This window comes from Bombina bombina, chromosome 11 (genome assembly GCF_027579735.1).
Source record: "Bombina bombina isolate aBomBom1 chromosome 11, aBomBom1.pri, whole genome shotgun sequence".
Taxonomy (NCBI): Eukaryota; Metazoa; Chordata; class Amphibia; order Anura; family Bombinatoridae; genus Bombina; species Bombina bombina.
This window is the reverse complement of record NC_069509.1, coordinates 98,053,649-98,079,666: the sequence shown is the minus strand read 5'-3', so window position 1 is coordinate 98,079,666 and position 26,018 is coordinate 98,053,649. Positions and strand designations below refer to the sequence as shown.

General features: G+C 40.9%; 1 protein-coding gene across 1 annotated transcript in view; it reads left to right on the top strand.

Moving 5' to 3' along the window:
* The window catches only part of WDR24 (WD repeat domain 24), a gene marked incomplete in the record, with an annotated part of 205,604 nt that overhangs the window by 52,923 nt on the left and 126,663 nt on the right, over positions 1 to 26,018 (top strand). The window contains 1 exon segment of the mRNA XM_053694936.1: positions 19,883 to 20,060. Coding sequence (XP_053550911.1) covers positions 19,883 to 20,060 — 178 coding nt within the window.

The window sequence follows — 26,018 nt, the reverse complement described above, 5'->3', positions numbered from 1 at the left end:
CTTGCTTTCTTTGTTTGTTTGTTTTTTAATCTCTCACCAGCTACACAGTTTTTCCTGGAGGGTGAGCTGTCACACCTATCTGAAATTGCAGCTTGTCTCTACCAGCACATAGGTGTGCTTCAATAGTATGTGAGTACTCATTTGGCTCCATTCTGTTTGTTCTGTATCATACCATCTGATTATACCACACATGAGGTGCCCCTCTGTCTTCTTGTACTTTTTTAGCATACATAATGTACAGCTAATTGAAAACCTTATAGATTACATTGATGAAATGTTTTACATTTTTAAGTCTATGCCATCCAGTGGATTCCAGGTTTTTGACTACTCAACATGGCCTGAAGGCAGAGAGGAACTATATACGTATGGCAGAGATGACCTTGAAAAATTGTTAGGCTATTTTGGTATTCTTTTCTCGGCTGAGGAAAAGTCAGCTATCCTTGATGAGTTTTGCAGACTTAAAGGGACAGTAAACCTTAAAAATAATGTTATATAATTCTGCACATAGTGCAGAAATATATAACATTATATTAGCCAAACTTTGTAAATCATAATATTCACTTTTTTTATTTTGTAAAAATACCGCTGTTTTACTGACCCGCTCTCTGTACTCTGCTGAGCGGGTCTGTTGTTTTTACTGAGCGCATCGGGCCAGCTGTGTAGTCACAGCCCGGCCCGACCGCGCCATTAGACACAGTGCAGCTCGCTCCTGCTGTCAGACAGAGTGGGAGCGAGCTGCACTGTGTCTAATGGCGCGGTCGGGCCGGGCTGTGACTATACAGCTGGCCCGATGCGCTCAGTAAAAACAACAGACCCGCTCAGCAGAGTACAGAGAGCGGGTCTGTAAAACAGTGGTATTTTTACAAAATAAAAAGTGAATATTATGATTTACAAAGTTTGGCTAATATAATGTTATATAATTCTGCACTATGTGCAGAATTATATAACATTATTTTTTTTTTTTTTTTTTTTTTTTTTTTCGTTTAACGATTTTTTATTGGTAGGAAACAGAAGAAATATATCTGACAGTATAAAGTTTGCAAAAGTAACAAGTGGGGGTTTGCGTCAAATTAATTGAAACAAAATTTCAATACTTACAAGGTACTGTGGACATAGACGACCTGTCGAGCCTTGATTCATGGCTGACAAGTCTGAGAGCAGGGGGGGGGGTCATAAGGGCTGAACGTACAACAGATTTTCTAAGGGGGAGATAGGACAGTGGGGGAGAAAGGGTATGGTAGGAAGGGAGGGGGAAGTGGTATGAAGGAGAATATGAGAATGGGAGTAAAGACCACCCAGATAAGAGTGTGATTATGTTAGATAGGCAACTGTCGTAAGGGGGATATGGGCGTGGAGCTATGTATCTTGGGCAGTTGCATTTGGCCTCCAGTCTGTATTTTGAGACTCCTTCCAGTCAGCCCAGATCAATTCAAACAGGTCAGATTTATTTAGTTTGTGAAAGATATCCTTTTCCATTGTATAAAAGTATGCCATATTATTACAGATCGTTGCCCAACTTGGGGCTCGTTCCTTCTTCCAGGAGCATGCAACAGAGTACTTAATAGTCATGAATAAGTAGATGCAGATATACGCGTGTTTTTTAGGTAGAGAGTGTAGGTTTAAGTGAAGGAGGGCTGAATCAGCTAGCCTGGGTAGTCTAATACCCATGCCCTGTAGGACCGAAAAGCATTTTAACCATAAAGGCTGGATCACGGGGCACTCCCACCATATATGTAGTGCGTTACCCCTGTGACCGCAATTCCTCCAACATTTGGGGTACACTGCCGGAAATATTTTCGCTAACCTAGTGGGTACGTAGTACCAGTGAGTGAGAAGTTTGAAATAAGTTTCGTATAACGTAGTGCAATGTATAGCTTTCTGGGTCAGGGAGAAAGCTCGTTCCCACTCCTCCTGGGAAGTGTGCCTACCCGTCAGTGTCTCCCATCGGGAAAGATGGGAAGGAGTCTCCGGGTCTTGGGATCCCCCTAGTAGCATATAATGGACTGAGAGAGGCCTACACAGCCTATCTCCTCTCGTCCAGATGGACTCCCAGAGAGTCAAAGGCCTATCCAAGGTAGGCTTAAAACCCCAACTGCTTAAGAAGCTCTTAATCCTCTGATACTCAAAGGGTAGGTACGATGGTATCTGAACCTCGGCACCAATTTGGGATAATTGTTTAAAAGAGTCTCGAGGGGACGTGGACCAGAGGTCCGCTACATTGTTAATTCCTTGTTGGACCCCCTTGTTAGGGTGAGAGTCTTGGAGGCCCGATAAAAGGCCTGCTATGGAAGCGACTGGGGAGGGATGCGGGGCCACATGAGGATGATGCCGTATTCTGTCCCAAAAGCTGAGGCATTCGCAAACCACCGGGTTGGTTAAGACAAGCTCCCTACGACAATGTGGCGGGGTCCAAATTAAGTCTCGTAAGGCGATTTGGAAGGGCAGCGAAGCCTGTTCAATGGATTTCCATTTGGCATCTGATGACTTTACCCCCCATTGAGACACATGGGTAAGCATTGCACCCTCGTAATACCGTATCACCGACGGTGAAGCTATGCCCCCCGAAAATTTGGGAAGTTTAAGTACTCTATGTGCGACTCTAGGGGGTTTATCTAACCAGATAAATTTGGTAAACCCACTTTGGAATTGAAGGAGCAGATGCCTTGGTATTTTTAATAGGCAGGCAGCGGAATAGGTATGTCAGCTTGGGAAGGAAGGACATTTTCAATGCCGTAATCCTACCCAGCCAGGAAACATGCTGAAGATTCCAGTCCTTCTGCAGGGAACGGAGGGAAGTTAGGAGAGGGAGATAGTTGTCTTTTATTGTTTGGGGAAAGCTACTAGAGATCCTGACACCCAAGTGTAGGAGTGTTCAGTCCAGTCAAATTTATAAGCCTCAGTAAGAGAAACTAATTGTGCCTTAGTAAACCCCTGCGTATACACTTGTGTTTTTGATATATTCAGTTTATAGTAAGAATGGGCCCCGAAGGTGGTGAGTATATCAAGGAGCCTAGGGATCGCTTGAGCAGGGTGTGATAGAAACAAAGTTACATCGTCAGCAAAGAGTGCTATTTTATGCACAGTGCCCGACAAGGTGACTCCTTTTATTTGAGGGTCAGTTCTGATCTGCTCAGCCAAGGGTTCTATGGAAAGGGCGAATAAGAGTGGTGAAAGGGGGCACCCCTGTCTGGTGCCATTTGTGATAGGAAAGAGAGAGGAGCGAAAACCCAGACCACACACAGAGGTGGTAGGAGTGGAATATAGAGCTTGAACGGGCGTTATGAAGTCGGGGGGGAAGTGGAATCTCTTAAGGACTGCCCAGAGGTAATGCAATCTAACCCGGTCAAACGCCTTCTCGGCATCAAGAGATATGACCGCCAGCGGCTTACGGAGACGTGAGGCAGAAGTGAGTATGTTGAGGAGGCGTCTCGTGTTGTCTGGACCCTCTCGGAGGGGGACAAATCCCACCTGGTCCGAGTCGATAAGGGAAGGAAGTAATTTAGCAAGACGATTAGCGAGTATCTTTGAATAAAACTTGATGTCCGTATTTATTAAAGTGATGGGTCTGTAACTCGCACAGAGCGATGGATCTTTGTCCGGTTTTAGGATGGTGACAATATTGGCTTCTAGAAATTCACTCTTAAAGTGGCCCTCCTCTCTAGCTAGATTATAGAATTTTAGGAGCAACGGGGCAAGTTCCTGAGCATAAGCCTTGTAGAAATATGCCGGGTATCCGTCAGGGCCCGGGGACTTGAAGGACTTTGCGTTCCTAATAACTCTCAAGACCTCTTGAAGGGAGAGCTCAAAGCATCTCTTTGTTCGGGGGCAAGCATAGGGAGCGACATTGTCTTGAGGAAAGTTTCCAGAACCGCCTGAGAAGAAGATCTAAGAGGCTCGGCAGTAGCTATGTTATAAAGCTTGGCGTAGTAATCGGCAAACGCCTTACCTATCTGGGACGGGATCTGGAGAAGAGAGCCTGATGATCTTATGGAATGGATTCGAGAGGCCCCTAGTCTGTTCCTAATCTTATTTGCCAGCAGGGTATCAGCTTTGTTGCCTTTGTAGTAAAATAAGTGCTTAAGCTTGGTGAGGTTAATTTGGGTTCTGCGCAGTTCAATCCTAGAAATATGATCTTTAATCTCCAAAATTTGAGATGTGGTCTCTGCTGTGACTGCACTTCTGTTGCATGCCTCCAGTTGTCGCAACTTAATGTGGGCTTGTGAGAGGGTGAGACCTGCCTGCTTTCTGAGATGTGCTTGTTTAGTGATGAGGAAGCCTCTGATTGTAGCTTTAGCAGCTCCCCATAATGTGTCGTCCCTGACCGTGAGGTTGTCATTAGTTTGTATAAATTGGGCAATATCTTTGCGTAATTCCTCCCTAAAGGGTATATCCTCTAAAATGTGAGTAGTGTTTGAGGAGATTATGTCGGCCTGAACTAGGTCGTGATCAGACCAGGCACAAAGGGAGATTTTGGTTCTCTGAACTAAGTCTAGGGAGTCAGCTGTAGAAAAGATATAGTCAAGCCTTGAGTATAGCTTATGGGGGTGCGAGAAGTGGGTGTAGTCGTAGTCCTTAGGATGTAGGGCTCTCCATATGTCATACAGACCCGAGGCCGACATCATTTGTCTAAATCTGTGTGAGAGTTGTTTTGCTGGGGTGGGTGTTAAGTCAAGAGATTTAGATCTTCTGTCTAATAGATGGTCCCAGACCATGTTAAAGTCACCCGCTATGAGGACTCTCCCCTGTTGGACTTGGGAAAGAGCATGGAGAATGTGTTTGAGGTAGCGTGGTTGTTTGGAATTCGGGAGATACACGGATACCAGGGTATAGGTGACATGGTTTATTTTACAGACAAGGATAATAAATCTGGCCTGAGGGTCTCTGATAACTTGAAAGCTTTCGAAGGCTAATCGCTACTCCCCTGGCTTTTTTAGTGAAAGAAGCGGTTTCAATATGAGTATAGGACTTGGAGATAAGCCTAAGAGGTTCCCTGTCCAGCCAGTGGGTTTCCTGAAGGAATACCACATCTGGGTTGTGGTGTTTCAGCGTCCTAAGCAGTAGACTACGTTTATGGGGTGAATTGAGGCCTCTAACATTATGTGTCATAAGCCTAATGGTGGACATATCTAATAGGAGTGGTGCGGTAATGAGTCTCTTGTGGGAGACTTGGACTGTGTTGTGGTTCAAGGGGAGGACAAAATGAGAGGAAGGTTAGAGGAGGAGGGGAGGGGGTGGAAGGGGGGAGTAGAGCACTAAGAAAAGCGCTCAAGAATGTGGTGTAAATAGTCCACCTCGAGGAGTCCTAGGGTGGACTTCTATGTGGGGGCGGAGCAGAAGAGACAATCTAAGGTACACAAAATTAGGGGCATCATAAATAACAGCCCCGCTCTGCAATAACTAGTTGCTGAGATATTAACTAACATTGAGTTGGTACTGAGTAATTTGCCATATGAAAAAAGTACAATAACCAACAGAATAAACGTAAACATAACACATTCAATGGGTGTTGCAAACACAAAACCACCAATCGAACAAACAGAAAACCACCAGGTGGCTATAAATAGGAGTAACATTCGCCCTGCAACATGCCTGTAGAGGACAAGTCCCAGAAGTTAAGTAACAGTTGTTGACTGAGGTAATTTTGCTCTTTTGGCTCTTTGATCGTTGACAGTCCACTCTGGGGCTGAGGCCCGCAGCTTAGGGTAGGGAGGGTCCCTTTGGGGAGGCGGTTCCGGCCTGAGGCCCCAGTTAGTGAGAAGTGTTAGACCTTGGTTTAGAGTTGTGGCCACGAAATTTTGATTGTCTTTGGTAATGATGAGGCGAGTTGGAAATCCCCATTGATACTTAATGTTGTTCTTCCTCAAAGTAAGAGTGACAGATTGGTAATGGCGCCTCTGTTGTAAGGTGTGAGCCGAGAGGTCAGGTAGGAGCTGGATATCTTGAAATCTCTCGCTCAGAGTTGGTTTCTTGAAGGCTGCCTGCATCAGCCTATCCTTATACAGAAAGCTATGGAAGCACACTATTACATCCCGTGGTTTATCCTGAGCCACATTTCTAGAGCGCAGTGCCCTGTGTGCCCGCTCCATAGTGGCGGTCAGGCCCTCTGGGATGCCAATCAAAGAGTGATACAGTTCTCTCAAAAAGTCTTGAAGGTCGGATGGCGCTACCGATTCGGTATACCCCGAAACCTGATGTTATTGCGCCTGGATCTGTCCTCAACCTCCGCCACCTTAAGTTCCAGTTGAGAGATTTGGTCAGCCAAACTCTCCGAATAGGCCAATAAATTGGATTGATCCACAACTACATCGTCTTGTTTCCTTTCTAGAGCATCTACCCTTTCTCCTATCTCCGAGATCTCTTTTATAAGCTCTGCTGAATTTCCTGCGTGATGAATTTAGTTTGTGAGGCCAGCAACTTCTTTAGAGACTTCTCGGTAATGTAGTGTTGTGATGCAGACGCGGATTGGACACTAGATTGGGACTCCTCATCCTGCGAGTCCGGATCACTCAACTCTCCTTGAGGATCCATGTCTGGACCCTTAGGTTGCTGTGTGAAGTGGTCATAGACTGTCTTTTTAGATTTTGATGCTGACTTAAGAGGTTTTCTGCCCAAGTGCGGCATATTGTTATAATTGTGTAGAGACAAGGCACTCTGGACCTAGAAATTCAAATGTGTTTGCAAGGGGTTATACTTATTCTGCTGATAAAAACTAGGGTTAAAGAGTCATAACACATGCAAAGGTTAGAACATTACTCTAAAGAATGCAGAGCGGGGCTGATTACCATAAAAATAGTAACTCACATTTTAGACATGAATACGTAAACACAGTAACTTAACCCTGATCCCTCACCTCAGGGATAAGGAGGATACGACCCGAAGGAAGGGAAAGGGTAGGTGGAAGTGACCCACTCGGACAAGCCGAGTGGGAGCGGGGAGGTGAGGGAGTAGCAACCAGCGGTTATAAAGTCAGATAGACAAATCAGGAGTGTGATAAAAACTAGGCTTATGTCAAAAAAAGGTTAAGACTAGGCAGCAGGATAATATGAGCTCTGTAATATTCTAATTCCTAGGTGTAAGCTTAAACTGGATTGTTCTCATGGGTGTACTTTAAGAAGTGACCTATAGGTCTGATTAGAACCAGTATCCTGTACCAGTTATGCGCAGGACTGATATAAAGTGTGCGCCTTAAAGCCTAAATGCGGGCGGTGAATACCAGTATGGGGCTGTTTAGATCTGGGCTTTGCTTTAGTGGCGGAACTTTTTAGCGTATTATGTTTATATGTAAGTTTAGTAAAACTTGTCCACACGAGTATGTGGCAAGGAGTGTGTATAAAATCTGATCAGGCCTGATAGCGTGGCCTATTCTCCACAATAATAGTAGGGATGAGGGTAGTGTATCAGTGTTAGACTGAGTCAGTAATAAAGTGAAACTGATTTGTTAGTATTGTGAGATGGAGTGCTAGCTGTATGTGGGATGTGCACCATAAGAATAAACCTGTAGAAAGAAAAAAGCAGATTAAATCAATAACACTACACCCTGTACAAGAAGTTCAGGGACACCTGAGCTGACGCAGCAGCTGTGACACAAAGTTGATAGTCAGTTCCAGTAATGTCCATACATCTGTTATACTATACAGTGGTGAGGAGTGTCCCCAGATGGAATATGTTGGGACTATGGAAGCTTGATAACCTTGCTTTGTGATCAGACCACAATAAAATATTGACTGATGTGGTTACGTGATATAGAGGCAACAATAAAATTATGTGGCTGGATTGTGAATTTAGACAGTTAAAGATGCCTCGCAAGAAGGGCAAAAGTAACACAGTCAATAGGCAGTGTGGGTCTCTTAGTACAGAACTGACATTTTAAACATACACAATGTGGAGGGGGTGCTTGCAACTTGCTGTTTTGGTTGACCTTTGTGTATTGCTCTATGTAAGGCCAGAAAGCGAGGACAGTTACCAAGGAAGCAGCCTAACTGGGGTATGCAATGACCAAAGTCTCTTAGGTACAAACCCTTGACCCAGCTTAAGGTGATATGGAGCCTGGGGGCCAAACCTTTATCTTCAGCGTGTAAGGTACTGATAGGGGGGGATTATCAATGCCCCAAATATCCCACGTGGCTGTGAAGTAGACTGAAAGAGACTTACCCGACCTATCCTGGCGAGAACGAATGTGCAGGTATTCCTCTCACCTCACTAAGTAATCTGCTCGTCCCCCAGGCGCTGAGCAGCACACTGGACCTTGCCGACAAACTTAAGACCCGGAGGCCTCAGGGCCCGCTGGTGACCCCCTCACCGCTCTGTCAAAATGGCCGCGATTCGCGCCAGAAAGCCCCAGCAGGCCCGAAGAGAGAGAGCCTCACCGTGATCCGGCAGAGCAATAGCCGGTGGAAGTCAGTCCTCTCGTACCCTCCGCTTCTTCTCCACTTACTGCACGGAAGGTGCGGGGTGGCTGTGTGTTCCAGTTAGAACCGGACTGCTGTGTAAAGCTGGTAGTCGATGCCGAAGGGCCTCTGGTTCCTCCAAACTGCTGGTGCGGCTCAATTCTTCAGCTCCGGAGCGGATCCCCGACCCTCCGGAGCCTGCTGCAGGATACCTCAGGTACCTCGCTAAAGCCTCAACTCTTTTTTTCCAGCTGAGGCAGTCGTGGGGTTCTTTGAGCTCTTAGAGAGGAGGGTTCTCTAAAGCATGCGGAGTCTGCTAAGGGGTGCCAGGCAGGATGATGGCGTGTCGGCTCAGCGAGCTTGCGGTCAGTAGATACTCCGGAGCGGGTCCCTGACCCTCCGGAGTCGAAATCAATGCAGGCGTTGGCTAAGGGCTGTTGGTTGTAGCAGTTAGGCCTCCGGAGCGGAGCCCCGACCCTCCGGAGGATATAGCCTCACTCAGCCTTTCGTCAATAAGGGTACTTTCAGAACATAACATTATTTTTAAGGTTTATTGTCCCTTTAAGGCACACGTGAAAAATTTAAAAGATAAAAACATAAAAGTTTTGCCTGCATGTTCATCAGTGTTGTCATCAAAACGATCTATGTTGTGTAATATACTGAAGGTTGTGGAAATGATGTTCACAGTAAATGTTTTAACAGTTGAGGCAGAACTGGTGTTTTCTGCAATGAACATAGTAAAAAAAATCCACTTTGAACAAGACTTCAGCAAGGCATACTGCAGGACTTAATGCTCATTAAAATGGAGGGGCCTGAATTTGAAGAATACGACCCCAGCAGAGCTATTCGGTTATTCAGTTTTGGCTTGCATCTGGTGGAACCAACAATGTTGGTGGACATAAGAGGCCTCACGAGGTTGACTCTGCCTAATGTATACTTTAAGTTTTTTTTTTTTAATAAAGTAAGCTCCAATTCTCATTTGGAAATCCTGTTTAATCACACTAACTACTTGTATTTGTTGATTGCAATTAAAGTATTGTTAGGTCTGTCTCCTAATTTGTTATCAATTAAAACCTTATTTATATAATACAGTTTTGGTTAAAATTATTTTACGAATTAGGTCAAGTAGATTGTCATAAGGGACAAGTAGATTGGGCTCCTGCTTTTAGTCCCTTGGACAAGTAGTTTTTTTTTTTTTTATGTTCCACACCCTGATAACCCCTGAGCTGCCAATACATTAGTATGATCAACGAAATGATTCTCTCATACAAAATAAGCTATATAAGGGAACAAATATGCATGCTGAATTTTTATGCCCCCAGGTCAGTGTAACACCAACATGGGCACATGGACCACAGCTGGAGCTTTTGCCAACATAGCTGCAGAGGCAGAAACAAGCAGGTCTACTCAAGTGTTCCTCAAAGTAATCTGTATGAACAAATCTGCAGTAAGTGGCAATAACAATGCCAGTGCACTTACCCTTCCTGCCGGCCCCATTTCCTGCCTCTGTATTCTCAGATTGACTGTAGTCCAGACCAGGTGGGAGGCGTGGTTTAGCTCTTTGAATGGCATTAGAGAAAAGCCTATCAAGGAGCATATGTAAATTTGCCATGCACTCGTGCATATGCACACTAGTATCTACTACTAGAGACAGTCCAGAGAAATTTAAAGTAGAATAATAAAAAATATGAAACAAAGGAAATTAAATAATTGTTTTTATTAAGACATCTAAACATTATGTACCTGCCTTCTTCAAAGCGTTTTGAAAAGGGGTGGCCCTCACTGAGCCCACTCATGTGTTACTACATAGGACAATAAAAAGGGGAGTGCATACTGTCCCCGGCCGCTCACTCATAGCCCATTCACCTGCTACTGATACTGTCCACCACCACCCCAGCCATTCACTCTGAGCTCACCTCCTTTGATGTCTGTTCATGTTGTCCCCAGCCACTCAATGTTAACCCACCCAACTGCTGTGCACCTATAATATAAAGTATAAGCAGCTTGCAAGTGCAGTTTATTGACCCTTGGATCCTTGGGGTTTGTTGAGTCCTGTCACAGAAAACCAACAGGTGTGGTGGGCACATCTGCAGCTGCACAAAAAAGTCTGGGCTAACACTAGTTTCCACTGCTGGCCCACAAGTAGCCCAGAAGCTACTGTTATCAACACAGTACAGTGAACAAACTGCACAGAAAATATACAATTTTGAATAGCACAGTTCAATTATGTCTCCTCCAATCTGTGATGTTATGACGAGCTGAGCAAATGTAAAATGATATTTCTTCTGTGCAATCTAATCAGTACTGTGCTTCTGTCACAGCTTGGTACATCACATGCTCTTGCTCATTGGGCTATCACTTCTTAAAGTGAAGGTAAATTTTTCTTACTTGGAAGACGTTATTGCATCAATTAATAGTAGAAGAAGCTAATCGCTAACTTTATTTTACTATACTTTAAATATTTTGACAGTTTTTATCTATATATAATTGCTTACGGTTTGCATGAAAACTCCTCCCAAGCACTACTTCCTGATTTTATTTGCTGTGACATATAGAGCGGTCCCACTCGCTCTATACGGATCTCTAAAGCGCGTCTCTAATGCGCATGCGCGAATTGGCTAATTCTCACACTACTGCGCATGCGATAAAGCTACTGCGCATGCGATACACTAAAATCCAACAATGTAATGCGGGTCCGGAGCGTGCTTTGTCCTCAATCTGGATACTAAAAGTATAGCGCATGCGCATTTTAAAAAGTAGTCTTGTGACGTAGTTTGACGGCCGCCTAACGGCCAGAATATCAATTGGATGGTTTCAGAACGTGACCCAGGAAAACATAAAGAAAAAAACCGGGTTGAATTGGCTAAGCTTATGAAATAGTTTGCTTACGGCTATAACTTAATTTACAGAAAATTTCGAAAAAGTTGATGAATGAAAGTCTTATTTATTTGGGACAAAGAATGTTATTCCGGATCATCAATTGGGTAACTTTACCTTCACTTTAAGTGCTATGGAGCCTTTAAGGTTGCATGCTTACTGCTCTTGTGGAGGATCTGTGGGCTTAGCCTCTTCCCTCACCAAATGATCAGAAGATTGGCAGACTAATCTACAGCAACACCCAAGACACTTGCAGGCAAACATTTCTCCGGCCTAATTATATTTGTGCCCATTTAGTAATCTTACCTCTGTATTGCTCCCTAGACTTTTTTTTTTTTAACTGATCAGCTGAGATCTGTGGTCGAGCTCCCCCAACCAACCCAGGCACTGGAGATGCAGTATAAACATTGTGATCACCATACTTTATGGCTTGAGGGGCAGCTGGTGACAGCAATACAGATAAGCGGGGAGGGCAGGAGTTTTCATGCTTCAGTTTTACTAACACAGCACCCTTTTTTTATAGTTTTTTTTTTTTTTTTATATACACGCTATTGTCCGCATTGTCTGTTCCTGGTAGAGTGCTTCTCTCTTCGTATGCAAATTAATATGACCCTGGGGAAGTCTCCCTATGGCTGATGGGGGAGGGGGGGGAACCAGACGTGGACTCCTTGCCCAGTGTGCTTAGAGTAATGTGGCTGCACCTCACTGACGAGGCCCATAGGAGGCCGAAACGATCTTCTGGGGTTGTCATGTTCCTTGTTCAGAGGAGAATTGCCGGGTATTTCGGGGCTGGACTGACCTTAATGGCCGGGATCAGACTGGTATACTTCAGGAAAGTTTTCCTCTGTGAAAAGCACTCTAGTCTAAAAAAGGGTACTTCCGGGTGGTAAATCGCCAAAGAGAACTGATGAGCTGCTGTTTATTTTTGGTAGAGCGCTTCTCTCTTCATATGCATATTGTCCGCGTCACTCTACTTTATCACTGGTAGTGTACTAATTGCTGTAGAATGACATACCTGACTGAAAATTAAACACATTTAGATTAATGTAAGAGCAATACTTGGTTTCTAGATGACTTCAAAATATTTTGTCATGTCTGCTTTAACTATAGAGCATATTATATGAATTGTAATAGAATAAACTCTGTATGTGCAATAAATCAGTAACCATATTCCTGCTTTATTTTAGGAAATTGTAGCATTGATGAGCTTTACTTAGGGTTGAAGTAAAGAACAGGTGACGTTACTGCCATAGTAGCTTCTAGTTAGTGTCAATTAGGTGGCACCTTTTGCGCTTGCACAATACTTAATTCCTGTATGGGAAATATAGTTTACAGTGGAGAGGCACAATAATAAGGGGATGATACTGCAGACCTGCTTGCCCGTTGGGCTATTTAAATAAATAAATAAAAAATACTGCCTGCCTGGCACCCAGAACTCAATGTCCCAGGTGTCTGGCGATACAGTTCACACAACCCTCTTATGTCTCTCTAAATCCAGGGACGAGTGGTCCACACATGTAGGTAGATATTATTATTATTATTATTATTATTATATATTTTATAAGGATCCATATAGAATCTGTTGTTCCTTGGCAACTTGCATTGCAGTAACCCTATGCACTTCTCTACTAATGTTGAAATAAGATCATCTAATATAAATAATATAAAATGTATGTATGTTCTCTATCCTAACATTTTTTTTTGTCTGTCATTTTCCATATGTCTACAAATACCACTGTCTGGCTCCTGAATTTTGACCATTTTTGTTATATTTGGCAATCCCAACATCAATGGAACCATTCACCACCTCATTTATATGTAGAAAATAATTAAAGGGCCATAATACCCAAATGTTTAAACACTTGAAAGTGATGCAGCATAGCTGTAAAAAGCTGACTAGAAAATATCACCTGAACATCTCTATGTAAAACAGAAAGATATTTTACCTCAAAAGTTTCTCAGTAGCCACATCCCATTGTAAAGGACTTCTAAGCAACAAATCAGTATGTCTGTCCCGGGACAGCGGAAGGAGCGAGCATTCGTGCACAATCATCTTATTCCCCTATTCAGTGTAAAGAAGTTTACTATGAAATCTCATGAGAGTTAAGTGAAATCTCATGAGATCACAGTTAAAGAGTTCATGACCTCAGCACTGCTGATGCTGATTGTCTGCTGTTCATTTCTTCATTTTTTTTTCTTTTACCTGCAGCTGGGCAGCAGCTAAGTATAACTTTTTACACAGCACTTACTGAGCTGAGGAAATTGTGAGGTAAAATATCTTCCTTTTTTACATAGAGATGCTCAGGTGATATTTTCCTGTCAGCTTTTTACAGTTATACGGCATCAGTTTCAAGTGATTTAGCATAAAAGTATTATGTCCCTTTAAGATAGGATTGCCACACTTATATTTCTTTCATGTAATTAGCAAGAGTCCATGAGCTAGTGACGTATGGGATATACATTCCTACCAGCAGGGGCAAAGTTTCCCAAACCTTAAAATGCCTATAAATACACCCCTCACCACACCCACAATTCAGTTTTACAAACTTTGCCTCCTATGGAGGTGGTGAAGTAAGTTTGTGCTAGATTCTACGTTGATATGCGCTCCACAGCAGGTTGGAGCCCGGTTTTCCTCTCAGCGTGCAGTGAATGTCAGAGGGATGTGAGGAGAGTATTGCCTATTTGAATGCAATGATCTCCTTCTACGGGGTCTATTTCATAGGTTCTCTGTTATCGGTCGTAGAGATTCATCTCTTACCTCCCTTTTCAGATCGACAATATACTCTTTTATTTATATATATATATATATATATATATATATATATATATATATATATATATATATATATATATATATATATATATATATATATATATATATATATATATATATATATATATATATATATATATATATATACACATATATATATATATACCATTACCTCTGCTGATTTTCGTTTCAGTACTGGTTTGGTTTTCTACAAACATGTAGATGAGTGTCCTGGGGTAAGTAAGTCTTATTTTCTGTGACACTCTAAGCTATGGTTAGGCACTTTTATATAAAGTTCTAAATATATGTATTCAAACATTTATTTGCCTTGACTCAGGATGTTCAACATTCCTTATTTTCAGACAGTCAGTTTCATATTTGGGATAATGCATTTGAATCAATCATTTTTTCTTACCTTAAAAAATTTGACTTTTTTCCCTGTGGGCTGTTAGGCTCGCGGGGGCTGAAAATGCTTAATTTTATTGCGTCATTCTTGGCGCGGACTTTTTTGGCGCAAATTTTTTTTTCTGTTTCCGGCGTCATACGTGTCGCCGGAAGTTGCGTCATTTTTTGACGTTCTTTTGCGTCAAAAGTGTCGGCGTTCCGGATGTGGCGTCATTTTTGGCGCCAAAAGCATTTAGGCGCCAAATAATGTGGGCGTCTTATTTGGCGCTAAAAAAATATGGGCGTCACTTTTGTCTCCACATTATTTAAGTCTCATTATTTATTGCTTCTGGTTGCTAGAAGCTTGTTCACTGGCATTTTTTTCCCATTCCTGAAACTGTCGTTTAAGGAATTTGATCAATTTTGCTTTATATGTTGTTTTTTCTATTACATATCGCAAGATGTTCCACGTTGCAACTGAGTCAGAATATACTTCAGGAAAATCGCTGCCCGGTGCTGGAGCTACCAAAGCTAAGTGTATCACTTTTGGTATCTGTTCCTTCAGCTGTTGTTTTGTATTAAATGTTATGACAAACTTGTTAATGCAGATAAAATTTCCTTTAGTACTGTTACATTACCTGTTGCTGTTCCGTCAACATCTAATACTCAGTGTTCCTGATAACATAAGAGATTTTGTTTCTAAATCCATTAAGAAGGCTATGTCTGTTATTTCTCCTTCTAGTATACATAAGTCTTTTAAAACTTCTCTTTTTTCAGTTGAATTTTTAAATGAACATCATGATTCTGATACTGATAATGGTTCTTCTGGTTCAGAGGTTTCTGTCTCAGAGGTTGATGCTGATAAATCTTTGTATTTGTTCAAGATGGAATTTATTCGTTCTTTATTTAAAGAAGTATTAATTGCATTAGAAATAGTGGATTCTGGTCCTCTTGATACTAAAACTAAACGTTTAAATAAGGTTTTTAAATCTCCTGTAGTTATTCCAGAAGTGTTTCCTGTCCCTGATACTATTTCTGAAGTAATTTCCAGGGAATGGAATAATTTGGGTAATTCATTTACTCCTTCTAAACGTTTTAAGCAATTATATCCTGTGCCGTCTGACAGATTAGAATTTTGGGACAAAATTCCTAGAGTTGATGGGGCTATTTCTACCCTTGCTAAACGTACTACTATTCCTACGTCAGATGGCACTTCGTTTAAGGATCCTTTAGATAGGAAAATTGAATCCTTTCTAAGAAAAGCTTATCTGTGTTCAGGTAATCTTCTTAGACCTGCTATATCATTGGCTGATGTTGCTGCAGCTTCAACTTTTTGGTTGGAAACTTTAGCGCAACAAGTAACAGATCATGATTCTCATAATATTATTCTTCTTCAACATGCTAATAATTTTATCTGTGATGCCATTTTTGATATTATCAGAGTTGATGTCAGGTTTATGTCTCTAGCTATTTTAGCTAGAAGAGCTTTATGGCTTAAAACTTGGAATGCTGATATGGCTTCTAAATCAACTCTACTTTCCATTTCTTTCCAGGGTAACAAATTATTTGGTTCTCAGTTGGATTCTATTATCTCAACTGTTACTGGTAGGAAAGGAACTTTTTTACCACAGGATAAAAAATCTAAGGGTAAAAACAGGGCTAATAATCGTTTTCGTTCTTTTCGTTTCAGCAAAGAACAAAAGCCTGATCCTTCATCCTCAGGAGCAGTTTCAGTTTGGAAACCATCTCCAGTCTGGAATAAATCCAAGCCTTCTAGAAAAGCAAAGCCAGCTTCTAAGTCCACATGAAGGTGCGGCCCTCATTCCAGCTCAGCTGGTAGGGGGCAGGTTACGTTTTTTCAAAGAAATTTGGATCAATTCTGTTCACAATCTTTGGATTCAGAACATTGTTTCAGAAGGGTACAGAATTGGTTTCAAGATGAGACCTCCTGCAAAGAGATTTTTTCTTTCCCGTGTCCCAGTAAATCCAGTGAAAGCTCAAGCATTTCTGAATTGTGTTTCAGATCTAGAGTTGGCTGGAGTAATTATGCCAGTTCCAGTTCTGGAACAGGGGATGGGGTTTTATTCAAATCTCTTCATTGTACCAAAGAAGGAGAATTCCTTCAGACCAGTTCTGGATCTAAAAATATTAAATCGTTATGTAAGGATACCAACTTTTAAAATGGTAACTGTAAGGACTATCTTGCCTTTTGTTCAGCAAGGGCATTATATGTCCACAATAGATTTACAGGATGCATATCTGCATATTCCGATTCATCCAGATCATTATCAGTTCCTGAGATTCTCTTTTCTGGACAAGCATTACCAGTTTGTGGCTCTGCCGTTTGGCCTAGCTACAGCTCCAAGAATTTTTACAAAGGTTCTCGGTGCCCTTCTGTCTGTAATCAGAGAACAGGGTATTGTGGTATTTCCTTATTTGGACGATATCTTGGTACTTGTTCAGTCTTTACATTTAGCAGAATCTCATACGAATCGACTTGTGTTGTTTCTTCAAGATCATGGTTGGAGGATCAATTCACTAAAAAGTTCATTGATTCCTCAGACAAGGGTAACCTTTCTGTGTTTCCAGATAGATTCAGTGTCCATGACTCTGTCTTTGACAGACAAGAGACGTCTAAAATTGATTTCAGCTTGTCGAAACCTTCAGTCACAATCATTCCCTTCGGTAGCCTTATGCATGGAAATTCTAGGTCTTATGACTGCTGCATCGGACGCGATCCCCTTTGCTCGTTTTCACATGCGACCTCTTCAGCTTTGTATGCTGAATCAATGGTGCAGGGATTACACAAAGATATCTCAATTAATATCTTTAAAACCGATTGTACGACACTCTCTAACGTGGTGGACAGATCACCATCGTTTAATTCAGGGGGCTTCTTTTGTGCTTCCGACCTGGACTGTAATTTCAACAGATGCAAGTCTCACAGGTTGGGGAGCTGTGTGGGGATCTCTGACGACACAAAGGAGTTTGGGAATCTCAGGAGGTGAGATTACCGATCAATATTTTGGAACTCCGTGCAATTTTCAGAGCTCTTCAGTCTTGGCCTCTTCTGAAGAGAGAATCGTTCATTTGTTTTCAGACAGACAATGTCACAACTGTGGCATACATCAATCATCAAGGAGGAACTCACAGTCCTCTGGCTATGAAAGAAGTATCTCGAATTCTGGTTTGGGCGGAATCCAGCTTCTGTCTAATCTTTGCGGTTCATATCCCAGGTATAGACAATTGGGAAGCGGATTATCTCAGTTGCCAAACGTTGCATCCGGGCGAATGGTCTCTTCACCCAGAGGTATTTCTTCAGATTGTTCAAATGTGGGAGCTTCCAGAAATAGATCTGATGGCGTCTCATCTAAACAAGAAACTTCCCAGGTATCTATCCAGATCCCGGGATCCTCAGGCGGAAGCAGTGGATGCATTATCACTTCCTTGGAAGTATCATCCTGCCTATATCTTTCCGCCTCTAGTTCTTCTTCCAAGAGTAATCTCCAAGATTCTGAAGGAATGCTCGTTTGTTCTGCTGATAGCTCCGGCATGGCCTCACAGGTTTTGGTATGCGGATCTTGTCCGGATGGCCTCTTGCCATCCGTGGACTCTTCCGCTAAGACCAGACCTTCTGTCGCAAGGTCCTTTTTTCCATCAGGATCTGAAATCCTTAAATTTAAAGGTATGGAGATTGAACGCTTGATTCTTGGTCAAAGAGGTTTCTCTGACGCTGTGATTAATACTATGTTACAGGCTCGTAAATCTGTATCCAGAGAGATATATTATAGAGTCTGGAAGACTTATATTTCTTGGTGTCTTTCTCATCATTTTTCTTGGCATTCTTTTAGAATTCCGAGAATTTTACAGTTTCTTCAGGATGGTTTAGATAAAGGTTTATCCGCAAGTTCCTTGAAAGGACAAATCTCTGCTCTTTCTGTTCTTTTTCACAGAAAGATTGCTAATCTTCCTGATATTCATTGTTTTGTACAAGCTTTGGTTCATATAAAACCTGTCATTAAGTCAATTTCTCCTCCTTGGAGTTTGAATTTGGTTCTGAGGGCTCTTCAAGCTCCTCCGTTTGAACCTATGCATTCATTGGACATTAAATTACTTTCTTGGAAAGTTTTGTTCCTTTTGGCAATCTCTATCTGCTCTTTCTTGTGAGTCTCCTTTTCTGATTTTTCATCAGGATAAGGCGGTGTTGCGAACTTCTTTTGAATTTTTACCTAAAGTTGTGAATTCTAACAACATTAGTAGAGAAATTGTGGTTCCTTCATTATGTCCTAATCCTAAGAATTCTAAGGAGAGATCATTGCATTCTTTGGATGTAGTTAGAGCTTTGAAATATTATGTTGAAGCTACTAAGAATTTCCGAAAGACTTCTAGTCTATTTTTCATCTTTTCTGGTTCTAGAAAAAGCCAGAAAGCTTCTGCCATTTCTTTGGCATCTTGGTTGAAATCTTTAATTCATCATGCCTATGTCGAGTCGGGTAAAACTCCGCCTCAAAGGATTACAGCTCATTCTACTAGGTCAGTTTCTGCTTCCTGGGCGTTTAGGAATGAAGCTTCGGTTGATCAGATTTGCAAAGCAGCAACTTGGCCCCTCTTTGCATACTAAATTCTACCATTTTGATGTGTTTTCTTCTTCTGAAGCAGTTTTTGGTAGAAAGGTACTTCAGGCAGCGGTTTCAGTTTGAATCTTCTGCTTATGTTTTCATTAAACTTTATTTTGGGTGTGGATTATTTTCAGCAGGAATTGGCTGTCTTTATTTTATCCCTCCCTCTCTAGTGACTCTTGCGTGGAAAGATCCACATCTTGGGTAGTCATTATCCCATACGTCACTAGCTCATGGACTCTTGCTAATTACATGAAAGAAAACATAATTTATGTAAGAACTTACCTGATAAATTCATTTCTTTCATATTAGCAAGAGTCCATGAGGCCCACCCTTTTTGTGGTGGTTATGATTTTTTTGTATAAAGCACAATTATTCCAATTCCTTATTTTATATGCTTTCGCACTTTTTTATCACCCCACTTCTTGGCTATTCGTTAAACTGAATTGTGGGTGTGGTGAGGGGTGTATTTATAGGCATTTTAAGGTTTGGGAAACTTTGCCCCTCCTGGTAGGAATGTATATCCCATACGTCACTAGCTCATGGACTCTTGCTAATATGAAAGAAATGAATTTATCAGGTAAGTTCTTACATAAATTATGTTTTTTGTATTTCCCATCTAGTTTTAGTTAATATATTTTGTAGTCTGCAAAGTCTTCCTATGACAAAGTATCATATAGTGTCCATAGTAGCAGACACCTCTGGTATAAAACCCTGAAAGAACTTTCCCATGCACTGGTAGCTTCTGGAGTAGCATTATGTACTTATTATGGGTAAATGTGGTGGTTTTTTTTTTCGGTTTCTTTGGATCTGCTGTCCTTACCATGATTTACACTTTGCAGGTCAGTCAGAAAGCGTGAGAGATGTGCAATTTAGCATCCGTGACTACTTTACCTTTGCTGCAACTTTTGAGAATGGGAATGTGCAGTTGTGGGACATCCGGAGGCCAGATCGTTGCGAGCGCATGTTCACCGCACACAATGGTCCTGTCTTTTGCTGTGACTGGCATCCTGAGGACAGGCAAGCAACGTTTTACTATGGCTCTTACAGTTAGGGGCCATCCTTTATAATATAAAGTGTCGTTTTTTTTGTTTTGTTTTTTTTACTTGTTTGTTAGGCTCCCTTGTCTTTGTTACCATAAATCTATTGATTGTACAGTGATGTTATGTAGCGAACAGGTGCAACATCAAAAGGAGATACTCTATCTGACATTTTATGAAAAAGTAAAACAGCAAGGAAACGTTTTAAGCAGTTTATTTTTATTCTAAAGCTAACAAATATTAAAGTGATGGAAAATTTCAGACTTAAAGAATATTGCAATGAAAAATAAATATATTAGTGTACAAGCAAAACCAGATAATTTATTTATTTTAAAAAGCTTATATATATTTTATAATAAGATTTATAACCCCAATTGGCATCTTCTGTTCCTCCGCACCCCTTCATTTCTTTTTTTTAGCTGGGCTGTGGCAGAGTAGTCCCACCCACTATATGCATAGGCTTCCTAAGGGCTTTCAAAGGGTAGTACTTAGAATGTCATATGACACACACACACACAGATTTAGTGTTCATTGGAACTGTCACCAAACTTTTTTAATGGCAAAGATTACATATTTTTATATATACAGTGTATGTATGTACGTACACATATATACGTACACATAGACACACATAGACACACATAGACACACATAGACACACATAGACACACATAGACACACATAGACACACATAGACACACACAGACACACACAGACACACATAGACACACACAGACACACATAGACATACACACACACACACACACATACACACACACACATACATACATACACACACACATATACACACACATACACACACATACACACACACATATACACACACATATACACACACATATACACACACATATACACACACATATACACACACATATACACACACATATACACACACATATACACACACATATACACACACATATACACACACATATACACACACATATACACACACATATACACACACATATACACACACATATACACACACATATACACACACATATACACACACATATACACACACATATACACATACACACACATATACACATACACACACACATATACACATACACACACACATATACACATACACATATACACATACACATACACATATACACACACATATATACACACACATATGTACACACACATATGTACACATACACACACACATATGTACACATACACACACACATATGTACACATACACACACACATATGTACACATACACACACACATATGTACACATACACACACACACATATGTACACATACACACACACACATATGTACACATACACACACACACACATATATACACATACACATACACACACATATATACACATACACATACACACACATATATACACATACACATACACACATATATATATACACACACACACACACACATATATATATACACACACACACACACACACACACACATATATATATACACACACACACACACACACATATATATATATACACACACACACACACACACACACACACATATATATATATACACACACACACACACACACACATATATATATATACACACACACACACACACACACACATATATATATATACACACACACACACACACACACATATATACACACACACACACACACACACACACACACACACATATATATACAAATGTAGAAAAAAATGAAGCAGCACCACCAAACAGCGTTTCTTCAAGGTGTTTTATTCAGCTTGAGGAGTAGCCAGACCCAATAAGTTAAACAACAACGTTTCGGACACAGTCCTTAGTCATGTATGGCTAAACTATACACATAATCATCTTTAAATACCCTCCTAGCCACACCCACACACCTGTGAAGTTTGTACATTCCAAATTAACCCCTTACATACCACTCAAGGTACACAGGTAATTATCAGCAAAAAACATTTCAGTAATTTTCAGGTGAAACACACCAATTTTATATTTCTTAAAGTATAATTAAATATACATACATATATCAAGTAAATTAGCAGAACAGAATCCACAATCATCTGTAACAAAAGAGAAAAGGAAGAAGTTAAGAAAAATTGTATCCAATAATATTTAAAGGCATACAGATAGGTCAAAATCCCTATTCATTCCATTAGGGTGTAAAGTCCCCAACTTATTAATCCAGAACATTTCTCTACTCTTAAGGATTTTGGCTCTATCCCCACCCCTTCTAGGAACAGGCACATGCTCTATCACTTGAAATCTTAACTGATTAAGGTTATGTCCAGCAGACAAAAAATGGCACGCTACAGGGGCATCAAGTTTTTTTGTCCTAATACTACTTTTATGTTGAACCATACGTTCACGGACACTACGGGTGGTCTCTCCGACGTACCCCAATCCACAGGGACACTTAATCAAATAAACCACATATTCTGTGTTGCATGTAAAATAATCCTTAATAGAAAACATATATCCAGTCCTAGGATGACTAAAGGTGGGGCCTTTAATTATGTTATTGCAGTTAGAGCACCCAAGGCATGGGAAATTCCCCCAGTTTTTCTTGCCTATATAGCTCTGCACCCCCCTCTTTTTAAGGGGGCCAATATCTGCTCTGACAAGTGAATCTTTAAAATTTCTACCTCTTTTGTAGGCCGGCATAAAAGGTTTAGAAAACTCCAAAACATCCGATTCACAGGTCTGTAACACATGCCAATGCTTTAATAAAATTTTCTGAACCTTTAGACTTAAAGGGGAATATTGGCTAACAAAAACCAATCTATCAGATTTTTCTGTCCCCTTTATCTCTCTTTTCTCATTATTCTTTTTAGTTAACAGGGATTGTCTAGTTGTGGCAAGAGCATACTCAAGTTCTGATTCAATTAATTCCTTAGGGTAACCCCTTGCTAAAAACCGATCCCCCATCTCTCTCAATCTTAATTTAACCAAATTTTCATCAGACACAATCCTTCTGACCCGAAGGAACTGGCTTCTAGGTAAAGATTTGAGAAGAGATGGAGGGTGGGCACTGGTATAGTGGAGGAGGGTGTTACAGTCTGTTTCTTTTTTATATAAATCCACAGATAAGCCCTGTGGAGTTTTTGATACTCGAGTATCCAGAAAAACCACACTCTCCTCACTCCACACCAGTTTGAATTTAATTCTAGTTGTAGCAGAATTTAAATCATTAATAAATTTCTCAAGGGTTCCAATGTCGCCCAACCACACACCAAAAACATCATCTATAAAGCGCCACCATGTGGCACCATATAGTAAAAACAATGGATGATTATAAACAAAATATTCCTCAAAGATATTCATATAGATATTTGCGTATGTGGGGGCGACATTGGAACCCATGGCAGTCCCTTGGAGTTGTAGGTAGTAATCATCACCAAATAAAAAATAATTACAGCATAATACAATCCTCAATAATTGGATCAAAAATTCTTGTTGTAATGGTGAAAATTTTAAATCTTGACTCAAAACCTTGGTGACTGCACCAATACCAGCTTCATGCGAGATGGAAGTATATAATGATGCTACATCCAGACTAAACAGTATGCCTCTGTTCCCATCAATAGACAGGTTCTGCAATTTAGTTATAAAATCACTTGTATCCTGAATATAGGAATTGGATAATACCAGTGGTCTCAAAGCCCTATCTAAAAAGATGGAAACTTTAGACAGGATAGAACCCATTCCAGCTACAATGGGGCGTCCAGGGGGGGAAGTTAAGCATTTATGTACTTTAGGAAGTGTGTATAAAACAGGAGTAACTGCCTCTGATTCCAAAAGAAACTTTGCAATATCTTTATCAATTATCCCATTTTTTACAGCAATATTAACACAATTTTCAACCTCTTTCTGAATGTTAAAAACAGGGTTTGTATGTAGTTTTTTATATACAGCAGTATCTGATAATTGTGTTTTTATTTCATTCACATAAAATTCCTTATCCATAAGTACAGTGGCCCCTCCCTTATCCGCCCCCTTAATGATAAGCTGTTCATTATTTTTTAACCCATTCAGTGAAATCCACTCTTTTTTAGTTAAACCTTGTCTCACATGGTGTTTTCTACTTTTGCTATAGTGTTTTCTACACATATCAGTTACATCATTATCCACCAATTTAATAAAGCTTTGGACCCCGGCCCCTACCTGTGTAGGGGTAAATGTACTTTTGTTAAATAACCCAAAATTTTTTAGCTTTAACCTTTGCACAGCATTCAAATCAACATTACTCACTGCTGAATCAGGAGAAGGATGGGATACATTTGTAAAGAAACTTTTGAGCTTAATAGTCCTAAAGAACCGGTATAGATCTTTTTGTAGTTCTAAATGATCATAGTCCTGCTGGGGGCAATAAGAAAGTCCTTTGTTTAGGATCGTTAACTCATCATCAGTAACTTGTACCTGAGAGATGTTGATCATTGTCGGTTGTTGCTGCGTGTCATCACACGTTGACCGCCTCTCCCTTTGATCTTTTTCTGATGGAGTGCTGTTGTTCTCTTTGCGCCGTCTGTGTTTGCGGCCCCCACGGCGTTTCCTGAGGCCTCCAAGTCGGATTCCCCCGACATCGATTCAGACGATGACCCCTGTGTGCTAGCACGTCCGCTTCCTCCATGCGTGCGTCTGCGTCTGTAACCGGAACCGGAAGTACCGCTTATTCCGCCGGACGAATCCCGGCCCCACCGGTAAACCGTTCCGGTCGTGTAATCCTCCTCATCCCGAGAGAACTTCTTCTTCTTACGTTCTTGGATGGTATGTTTCAATTCTTTAATCTGTTCATCCAAGCATGGAGGAAGCGGACGTGCTAGCACACAGGGGTCATCGTCTGAATCGATGTCGGGGGAATCCGACTTGGAGGCCTCAGGAAACGCCGTGGGGGCCGCAAACACAGACGGCGCAAAGAGAACAACAGCACTCCATCAGAAAAAGATCAAAGGGAGAGGCGGTCAACGTGTGATGACACGCAGCAACAACCGACAATGATCAACATCTCTCAGGTACAAGTTACTGATGATGAGTTAACGATCCTAAACAAAGGACTTTCTTATTGCCCCCAGCAGGACTATGATCATTTAGAACTACAAAAAGATCTATACCGGTTCTTTAGGACTATTAAGCTCAAAAGTTTCTTTACAAATGTATCCCATCCTTCTCCTGATTCAGCAGTGAGTAATGTTGATTTGAATGCTGTGCAAAGGTTAAAGCTAAAAAATTTTGGGTTATTTAACAAAAGTACATTTACCCCTACACAGGTAGGGGCCGGGGTCCAAAGCTTTATTAAATTGGTGGATAATGATGTAACTGATATGTGTAGAAAACACTATAGCAAAAGTAGAAAACACCATGTGAGACAAGGTTTAACTAAAAAAGAGTGGATTTCACTGAATGGGTTAAAAAATAATGAACAGCTTATCATTAAGGGGGCGGATAAGGGAGGGGCCACTGTACTTATGGATAAGGAATTTTATGTGAATGAAATAAAAACACAATTATCAGATACTGCTGTATATAAAAAACTACATACAAACCCTGTTTTTAACATTCAGAAAGAGGTTGAAAATTGTGTTAATATTGCTGTAAAAAATGGGATAATTGATAAAGATATTGCAAAGTTTCTTTTGGAATCAGAGGCAGTTACTCCTGTTTTATACACACTTCCTAAAGTACATAAATGCTTAACTTCTCCCCCTGGACGCCCCATTGTAGCTGGAATGGGTTCTATCCTGTCTAAAGTTTCCATCTTTTTAGATAGGGCTTTGAGACCACTGGTATTATCCAATTCCTATATTCAGGATACAAGTGATTTTATAACTAAATTGCAGAACCTGTCTATTGATGGGAACAGAGGCATACTGTTTAGTCTGGATGTAGCATCATTATATACTTCCATCTCGCATGAAGCTGGTATTGGTGCA